Raw genomic sequence first — 10,026 nt, 5'->3', positions numbered from 1 at the left:
CACAAACACACACACAAAATATACATCCACACACACACAAAAAAAAAAATACATCCATACACACACAAAAAAAAAAAAAATACACACACACAAGTAAAAGAAAACGGAAAGAAATAGCAGGACAAAAATTCTGGGTATATATATTCTTCAAGAAACAAAATCATATTAACACTGAAAATTGAGATGAGCTGAAATCATGACCACAAAATTTACGAATCACTGATATCTAAAGGTCACAAGCAAGAGTTTCCAGTGAATATTTTCTTCATTTTCAAAACATATGACTCAGATCTTTTATGCTTTTAGGCTCAATCAAAGAACTGCCTTTGAGTTCTACAGTCTTGCCAAAGATGGCATTTCCATGTTAAGGCTAAAAGCAGCAAAATTTTGTGATAGAGCGAGTCCTGAGGATACGGCTTTCCGCTCACACCCAGAAAATAACAGTAAGCTGATAAAACCTAACGCTGCTGCTGCCTTCCCATCCACTGGACGGACTAGCCAAAGTTGGATTATTTTCAATATATATATATATATCCCTGGGGATAGGGGAGAAAGAATACTTCCCACGTATTCCCTGCGTGTCGTAGAAGGCGACTAAAAGGGGAGGGAGCGGGGGGCTGGAAATCCTCCCCTCTCACTTTTTTTTTTTTTTTTTTTTTTCCAAAAGAGGGAACAGAGAAGGGGCCCAGGTGAGGATATTCACTCAAGGGCCCAGTCCTCTGTTCTCAACGCTACCTCGCTAATGCGGGAAATGGCGAATAGTATGAAAGAAAAAGAAAAAGATATATATATATATATATATATATATATATATATATATATATATATATATATATATATTTTTTTTTTTTTTTTTTTTTTTTATACTTTGTCGCTGTCTCCCGCGTTTGCGAGGTAGCGCAAGGAAACAGACGAAAGAAATGGCCCAACCCCCCCCCCCCCCATACACATGTACATACACACGTCCAGACACGCAAATATACATACCTACACAGCTTTCCATGGTTTACCCCAGACGCTTCACATGCCTTGCTTCAATCCACTGACAGCACGTCAACCCCTGTATACCACATGACTCCAATTCACTCTATTTCTTGCCCTCCTTTCACCCTCCTGCATGTTCAGGCCCCGATCACACAAAATCTTTTTCACTCCATCTTTCCACCTCCAATTTGGTCTCCCTCTTCTCCTCGTTCCCTCCACCTCCGACACATATATCCTCTTGGTCAATCTCTCCTCACTCATTCTCTCCATGTGCCCAAACCATTTCAAAACACCCTCTTCTGCTCTCTCGACCACGCTCTTTTTATTTCCACACATCTCTCTTACCCTTACGTTACTTACTCGATCAAACCACCTCACACCACACATTGTCCTCAAACATCTCATTTCCAGCACATCCATCCTCCTGCGCACATCTCTATCCATAGCCCACGCCTCGCAACCATACAGCATTGTTGGAACCACTATTCCCTCAAACATACCCATTTTTGCTTTCCGAGATAATGTTCTCGACTTCCACACATTTTTCAAGGCTCCCAAAATTTTCGCCCCCTCCCCCACCCTATGATCCACTTCCGCTTCCATGGTTCCATCCGCTGACAGATCCACTCCCAGATATCTAAAACACTTCACTTCCTCCAGTTTTTCTCCATTCAAACTCACCTCCCAATTGACTTGACCCTCACCCCTACTGTACCTAATAACCTTGCTCTTATTCACATTTACTCTCAACTTTCTTCTTCCACACACTTTACCAAACTCAGTCACCAGCTTCTGCAGTTTCTCACATGAATCAGCCACCAGCGCTGTATCATCAGCGAACAACAATTGACTCACTTCCCAAGCTCTCTCATCCCCAACAGACTTCATACTTGCCCCTCTTTCCAGGACTCTTGCATTTACCTCCCTAACAACCCCATCCATAAACAAATTAAACAACCATGGAGACATCACACACCCCTGCCGCAAACCTACATTCACTGAGAACCAATCACTTTCCTCTCTTCCTACACGTACACATGCCTTACATCCTCGATAAAAACTTTTCACTGCTTCTAACAACTTGCCTCCCACACCATATATTCTTAATACCTTCCACAGAGCATCTCTATCAACTCTATCATATGCCTTCTCCAGATCCATAAATGCTACATACAAATCCATTTGCTTTTCTAAGTATTTCTCACATACATTCTTCAAAGCAAACACCTGATCCACACATCCTCTACCACTTCTGAAACCGCACTGCTCTTCCCCAATCTGATGCTCTGTACATGCCTTCACCCTCTCAATCAATACCCTCCCATATAATTTACCAGGAATACTCAACAAACTTATACCTCTGTAATTTGAGCACTCACTCTTATCCCCTTTGCCTTTGTACAATGGCACTATGCACGCATTCCGCCAATCCTCAGGCACCTCACCATGAGTCATACATACATTAAATAACCTTACCAACCAGTCAACAATACAGTCACCCCCTTTCTTAATAAATTCCACTGCAATACCATCCAAACCTGCTGCCTTGCCGGCTTTCATCTTCCGCAAAGCTTTTACTACCTCTTCTCTGTTTATCAAATCATTTTCCCTAACCCTCTCACTTTGCACACCACCTCGACCAAAACACCCTATATCTGCCACTCTGTCATCAGACACATTCAACAAACCTTCAAAATACTCATTCCATCTCCTTCTCACATCACCGCTACTTGTTATCACCTCCCCATTTACGCCCTTCACTGAAGTTCCCATTTGCTCCCTTGTCTTACGCACCCTATTTACCTCCTTCCAGAACATCTTTTTATTCTCCCTAAAATTTACTGATAGTCTCTCACCCCAACTCTCATTTGCCCTTTTTTTCACCTCTTGCACCTTTCTCTTGACCTCCTGTCTCTTTCTTTTATACTTCTCCCACTCAATTGCATTTTTTCCCTGCAAAAATCGTCCAAATGCCTCTCTCTTCTCTTTCACTAATACTCTTACTTCTTCATCCCACCACTCACTACCCTTTCTAAACAGCCCACCTCCCACTCTTCTCATGCCACAAGCATCTTTTGCGCAATCCATCACTGATTCCCTAAATACATCCCATTCCTCCCCGACTCCCCTTACTTCCATTGTTCTCACCTTTTTCCATTCTGTACACAGTCTCTCCTGGTACTTCCCCACACAGGTCTCCTTCCCAAGCTCACTTACTCTCACCACCTTCTTCACCCCAACATTCACTCCTCTTTTCTGAAAACCCATACTAATCTTCACCTTAGCCTCCACAAGATAATGATCAGACATCCCTCCAGTTGCACCTCTCAGCACATTAACATCCAAAAGTCTCTCTTTCGCACGCCTGTCAATTAACACGTAATCCAATAACGCTCTCTGGCCATCTCTCCTACTTACATAAGTATACTTATGTATATCTCGCTTTTTAAACCAGGTATTCCCAATCATCAGTCCTTTTTCAGCACATAAATCTACAAGCTCTTCACCATTTCCATTTACAACACTGAACACCCCATGCATACCAATTATTCCCTCAACTGCCACATTACTCACCTTTGCATTCAAATCACCCATCACTATAACCCGGTCTCGTGCATCAAAACCGCTAACACACTCATTTAGCTGCTCCCAAAACACTTGCCTCTCATGATCTTTCTTCTCATGCCCAGGTGCATATGCACCAATAATCACCCACCTCTCTCCATCAACTTTCAATTTTACCCATATTAATCGAGAATTTACTTTCTTACATTCTATCACATACTCCCACAACTCCTGTTTCAGGAGTATTGCTACTCCTTCCCTTGCTCTTGTCCTCTCACTAACCCCTGACTTCACTCCCCAGACATTTCCAAACCACTCTTCCCCTTTACCCTTGAGCTTCGTTTCACTCAGAGCCAAAACATCCAGGTTCCTTTCCTCAAACATACTACCTATCTCTCCTTTTTTCACATCTTGGTTACATCCACACACATTTAGGCACCCCACTCTGAGCCTTCGAGGAGGATGATCACTCCCCGCGTGACTCCTTCTTCTGTTTCCCATTTTGAAAGTTAATACAAGGAGGGGAGGATTTCCGGCCCCCCGCTCCCGTCCCCTCTAGTCGCTTTCTACGACACGCGAGGAATACGTGGGAAGTATTCTTTCACCCCTATCCCCAGGGATAATATACATATATATATACATACACACACACACACACACACACACATATGCACATACACACACACACACACACATACATATATATACATATGAAAAATGTAAGAACAATTTAGAAACAAACTTTTAGCTTGAAATGAATGAAAAAAAAAATGAATGTCACATAATGGTTCAACCTCTGGCTATGGAAAAGGAGATGTACAATTTATTCACACAAACGTCAATAGCAGTTCTCATCAATTTCACCACTGTGTCAATAAGCTTCAATGTCTAAGCTACATTTTTCTCCAACTTCACTATTTTCTTGTCAAAAACACCATGCATGAAAACTATCACTCCATTAACACAACTATAAACATTTACTTCCCCTTTAAAAGTTCTGGGGAAGTCTGTCTCGATACACTGCGGCGAGGCGACGCGACGCTGACACAATCACTGTCACAATATCACTTCTGCCTCCTCAAGTCAATCTCTCAGCCACAGTGCAGGCCTTCATCGTCGAAATCGGTCTTCTTCCTCATTTGCCGAACCCGTCCTCCAGCGCGCTCTCCACCCAGCACCTTGGCAAGGGCTCTCATAAGAGGTTCATTATCTTGCATGCGGCCAGCAGTATCAATGAGTACAACATCAAAGGAATTCTTACGAGCATGCTCTATGGCATGTCGAGCAATTTCAGCAGCATCTTTACCATATCCCTGTTCAAAGAGCTGAACCATAGTTTTTCCATTATGTTTTTCAGAGGGATGCAGAGCATTCAGATGGTGCATGTGGGTACGCAGCTGCTCCACAGCTCCAGCTCGGAAAGTGTCACATGCAGCTATCAGTACACGGAAATTGTTTTCAATAAGCCAAAAAGTAATCTTAGCCAAATTGGTTGATTTGCCCACACCATTTACACCACAAAATGCCATAGTATAAGGACGGCCAGATGACTTGGCCTCTACCACATCACGCAGAATGTCAAGACGGCGTTTAGGTGTCAGCAGCTGTACTAGAGCTTCAGTTAGAGTGGTTCGCACAGTACTAGCTACTCCTTCAAATGTTCCAATGACTTTGCCTTCTAATTTTCTCCCATATATATATATCTGTGTGAGGAAGTACCAGGAGAGACTGAGTACAGAATGGAAAAAGGTGAGAACAATGGAAGTAAGGGGAGTGGGGGAGGAATGGGATGTATTTAGGGAATCAGTGATGGATTGCGCAAAAGATGCTTGTGGCATGAGAAGAGTGGGAGGTGGGTTGATTAGAAAGGGTAGTGAGTGGTGGGAGGAAGAAGTAAGAGTATTAGTGAAAGAGAAGAGAGAGGCATTTGGACGATTTTTGCAGGGAAAAAATGAAATTGAGTGGGAGATGTATAAAAGAAAGAGACAGGAGGTCAAGAGAAAGGTGCAAGAGGTGAAAAAAAGGGCAAATGAGAGTTGGGGTGAGAGAGTATCATTAAATTTTAGGGAGAATAAAAAGATGTTCTGGAAGGAGGTAAATAAAGTGCGTAAGACAAGGGAGCAAATGGGAACTTCAGTGAAGGGCGCAAATGGGGAGGTGATAACAAGTAGTGGTGATGTGAGAAGGAGATGGAGTGAGTATTTTGAAGGTTTGTTGAATGTGTTTGATGATAGAGTGGCAGATATAGGGTGTTTTGGTCGAGGTGGTGTGCGAAGTGAGAGGGTTAGGGAAAATGATTTGGTAAACAGAGAAGAGGTAGTGAAAGCTTTGCGGAAGATGAAAGCCGGCAAGGCAGCAGGTTTGGATGGTATTGCAGTGGAATTTATTAAAAAAGGGGGTGACTGTATTGTTGACTGGTTGGTAAGGTTATTTAATGTATGTATGACTCATGGTGAGGTGCCTGAGGATTGGCGGAATGCGTGCATAGTGCCATTGTACAAAGGCAAAGGGGATAAGAGTGAGTGCTCAAATTACAGAGGTATAAGTTTGTTGAGTATTCCTGGTAAATCATATGGGAGGGTATTGATTGAGAGGGTGAAGGCATGTACAGAGCATCAGATTGGGGAACAGCAGTGTGGTTTCAGAAGTGGTAGAGGATGTGTGGATCAGGTGTTTGCTTTGAAGAATGTATGTGAGAAATACTTAGAAAAGCAAATGGATTTGTATGTAGCATTTATGGATCTGGAGAAGGCATATGATAGAGTTGATAGAGATGCTCTGTGGAAGGTATTAAGAATATATGGTGTGGGAGGAAAGTTGTTAGAAGCAGTGAAAAGTTTTTATCGAGGATGTAAGGCATGTGTACGTGTAGGAAGAGAGGAAAGTGATTGGTTCTCAGTGAATGTAGGTTTGCGGCAGGGGTGTGTGATGTCTCCATGGTTGTTTAATTTGTTTATGGATGGGGTTGTTAGGGAGGTAAATGCAAGAGTTTTGGAAAGAGGGGCAAGTATGAAGTCTGTTGGGGATGAGAGAGCTTGGGAAGTGAGTCAGTTTTTGTTCGCTGATGATACAGCGCTGGTGGCTGATTCATGTCAGAAACTGCAGAAGCTGGTGACTGAGTTTGGAAAAGTGTGTGGAAGAAGAAAGTTAAGAGTAAATGTGAATAAGAGCAAGGTTATTAGGTACAGTAGGGTTGAGGGTCAAGTCAATTGGGAGGTGAGTTTGAATGGAGAAAAACTGGAGGAAGTGAAGTGTTTTAGATATCTGGGAGTGGATCTGGCAGCGGATGGAACCATGGAAGCGGAAGTGGATCATAGGGTGGGGGAGGGGGCGAAAATCCTGGGGGCCTTGAAGAATGTGTGGAAGTCGAGAACATTATCTCGGAAAGCAAAAATGGGTATGTTTGAAGGAATAGTGGTTCCAACAATGTTGTATGGTTGCGAGGCGTGGGCTATGGATAGAGTTGTGCGCAGGAGGATGGATGTGCTGGAAATGAGATGTTTGAGGACAATGTGTGGTGTGAGGTGGTTTGATCGAGTGAGTAACGTAAGGGTAAGAGAGATGTGTGGAAATAAAAAGAGCGTGGTTGAGAGAGCAGAAGAGGGTGTTTTGAAGTGGTTTGGGCACATGGAGAGGATGAGTGAGGAAAGATTGACCAAGAGGATATATGTGTCGGAGGTGGAGGGAACAAGGAGAAGAGGGAGACCAAATTGGAGGTGGAAAGATGGAGTGAAAAAGATTTTGTGTGATCGGGGCCTGAACATGCAGGAGGGTGAAAGGAGGGCAAGGAATAGAGTGAATTGGAGCTATGTGGTATACCGGGGTTGACGTGCTGTCAGTGGATTGAAGCAAGGCATGTGAAGCGTCTGGGGTAAACCATGGAAAGCTGTGTAGGTATGTATATTTGCGTGTGTGGACGTATGTATATACATGTGTATGGGGGGGGGGTTGGGCCATTTCTTTCGTCTGTTTCCTTGCGCTACCTCGCAAACGCGGGAGACAGCGACAAAGTATAATAGAAAAAAAAAAAGAATATATATATATATATATATATATATATATATATATATATATATATATATATATATATATATATATATATATATATATATATATGACCTTTTAGAATATTTATTTGATGTCTTGGATGATATTCATTTACTCGTTTCAAAGTCTGTTGAACTGATAAAATTGTGTATAAAAGACTGTGTATTTCAATTCAATGGAGATTATTATGCTCAAAAATTTGGTAAGGCAATGGGTAACCCTCTTTCACCTGTACTATGTAATCTTTATATGGAATTTTTTGAAACAAAATTACTAAAGGATATCTTACCTTCTAATGCAATTTGGTTTAGGTATGTAGATGATGTTCTATGTGTTTGGCCAACAAATGAAAATTTACAAATATATCTCCCCTTACTTAACAATTTAGTACCTTCCATCAAATTTACTGTAGAAAATGAAAATAGTTGTATGTTACCATTTTTTTTTTATATTGCATGATCCATAGGCAAGGAAATAAGTTTAAATTTAGCATATACAGAAAACCCACCAATGTATACTCATATATCCATTATTACTCATCTCAACATGACAGAGTTAAATCATCATCATATCAATCTATGTTCCTTTCCTTAGGGTATTACGTATTTGCAGTCCAGAGTTTATTGATGATGAGTTTGAAAAGATATATTCTATTGGGTCTATGTTAAAGTACCCTAGATCTTTCATTGATAAATCCCTTAAGTTAGGAAAGAAATTATTTTATAGAGTTGAGCCCAAACCTCCCATCGACACCAAAAATCTTTTAGTTCTCCCTTTTAATAATAATTTCACTTTCCTTCCCATGTTGCTTAAATCCTTTAATGTAAATGTTACCTTTAGCAACAATAATACTATACAGAATATCTTTATCAGGAATTCACCAGAAAATTCTCTTGGATGCATCTATAAAGTGCCTTGTGGAAATTGTGATAAATTTTATGTTGGTCAGACTGGTAAGGATCTTTCTGTTAGACTTAAGCAGCAAAGATATAGTATAAGAACAGGACAAGAATCAAATGCCTTGTTTAATCACGTTATAAACTATGGTCATTGTACTGACTGGAGTAATGCCATCTCAGTTATTAACTCTAACTCTATTACCCTGAGAAATATCATGAATCTTCTATTATCAAATACACAAAGAATTATAATCTTAGTATTAGTAATGGTCTATACAAATTAAATCACTTTATTGTTGATAAAATTTGTAAAATGATAAGTTTATGAACGCTCGTCGTATTTTTTGGACAATCACCTGCTTACCAAATGGCGTCCTAGCTTCGTCTCTTCGATGTATATCAACTGACTTATGTGATTATTACACGAAAGTGCACTTGGGAACTTATCGTGTTTCATTTTCCCCGTGGACTCATAGGAATATATATACATATATATATATATATATATATATATATATATATATATATATATATATATATATATATATGTCATTGATTGCTCCTGTAAGACGACTGCACTAGCTTACGTATCACTTTCATGATAAAGTTAGTAAATAAGTTGTCGAGTACTGATGATATACCTCTACAAATCATATATTTGTATGATGAAGATGAATGAAATTTCAGGGAAAATGATAATGAAAATAGTAGATAATAAAGAAAATCTTTGCAGAAGGCTTATTGACTATAAGCAAGGGGAAGAGATTACCAAACTCGTTTAACACTATGATTCAGAAGAAATTGTGGTGAGTTCCAGAAACTTCTGAGGACTCCGAATAGGTAACGTCGGTGTACTGTATTGACTGTGGGTAAAGTACTTAAACGGATGTTATTATATGATATGAGGAGATCAACGTTTAGGGAACATCCACCTCACGTGCAGGGAGGGAGTGAGGCAAGCGTTGGTAGGGCTGATGTTTATTCTATCAAAGGCGTGTTTAGACGGAGAATGTGGAAAGTTTTGCTTAATTTCATTAAATTAGAGGAGAAACTTTTGAATATTCTTTGAGAAGTAGATCAATATAACAATATAGTGAATCATTTGAAATATTGGAAGACTGTTGGGGAGAGGAAAAGTTATCCAGGTAATGCTGGAGGAGGAGGAAGTTGTTCCCCTTGACCACGACGTTGTGACCCCTGACCTGGACTATGTGCCGTCGAGTCACGAGGAGGGCGGACCACCATACTGCTCTTACTTTGGACAGAAATTATCTTTTCCAGGTTGGGATATTGAAGCACAGGGTTAGCGACGCTGTCACCACAGGCATATCTAGCGACACCTTATATGTAGTACGACTCAGCACTGTTGTTAACTATTCCCAGTGTACTTCCATCTGTGTGTGTACTGATGATCAGGTATTCTGCAGAGTGGTGTTTTGATGAGTATCTTGATGAATTGTTTACATAAGCAATATTACTGGTACTAACAACAGTGGATAAGTTCAGTATCATATGAAATGAAATCTGCTGT

At 40.7% G+C, this 10,026-nt stretch overlaps 1 protein-coding gene across 1 annotated transcript; it reads right to left on the bottom strand.

The window, feature by feature from the left end:
* Positions 1 to 4,554: 4,554 nt before the first annotated feature.
* LOC139748403 (signal recognition particle receptor subunit alpha homolog) lies at positions 4,555 to 5,252 on the bottom strand (the record flags this gene model as incomplete). Its single annotated transcript, XM_071661503.1, has 1 exon — positions 4,555 to 5,252. A coding segment is annotated over one exon (612 nt), but the record flags the coding sequence as incomplete, so codon positions are not given.
* Positions 5,253 to 10,026: the final 4,774 nt, after the last annotated feature.

This window comes from Panulirus ornatus, unplaced genomic scaffold (genome assembly GCF_036320965.1).
Source record: "Panulirus ornatus isolate Po-2019 unplaced genomic scaffold, ASM3632096v1 CTG_1359_pilon, whole genome shotgun sequence".
Lineage (NCBI taxonomy): Eukaryota > Metazoa > Arthropoda > Malacostraca > Decapoda > Palinuridae > Panulirus > Panulirus ornatus.
This window is presented reverse-complemented; position numbering and strand designations above follow the sequence as displayed.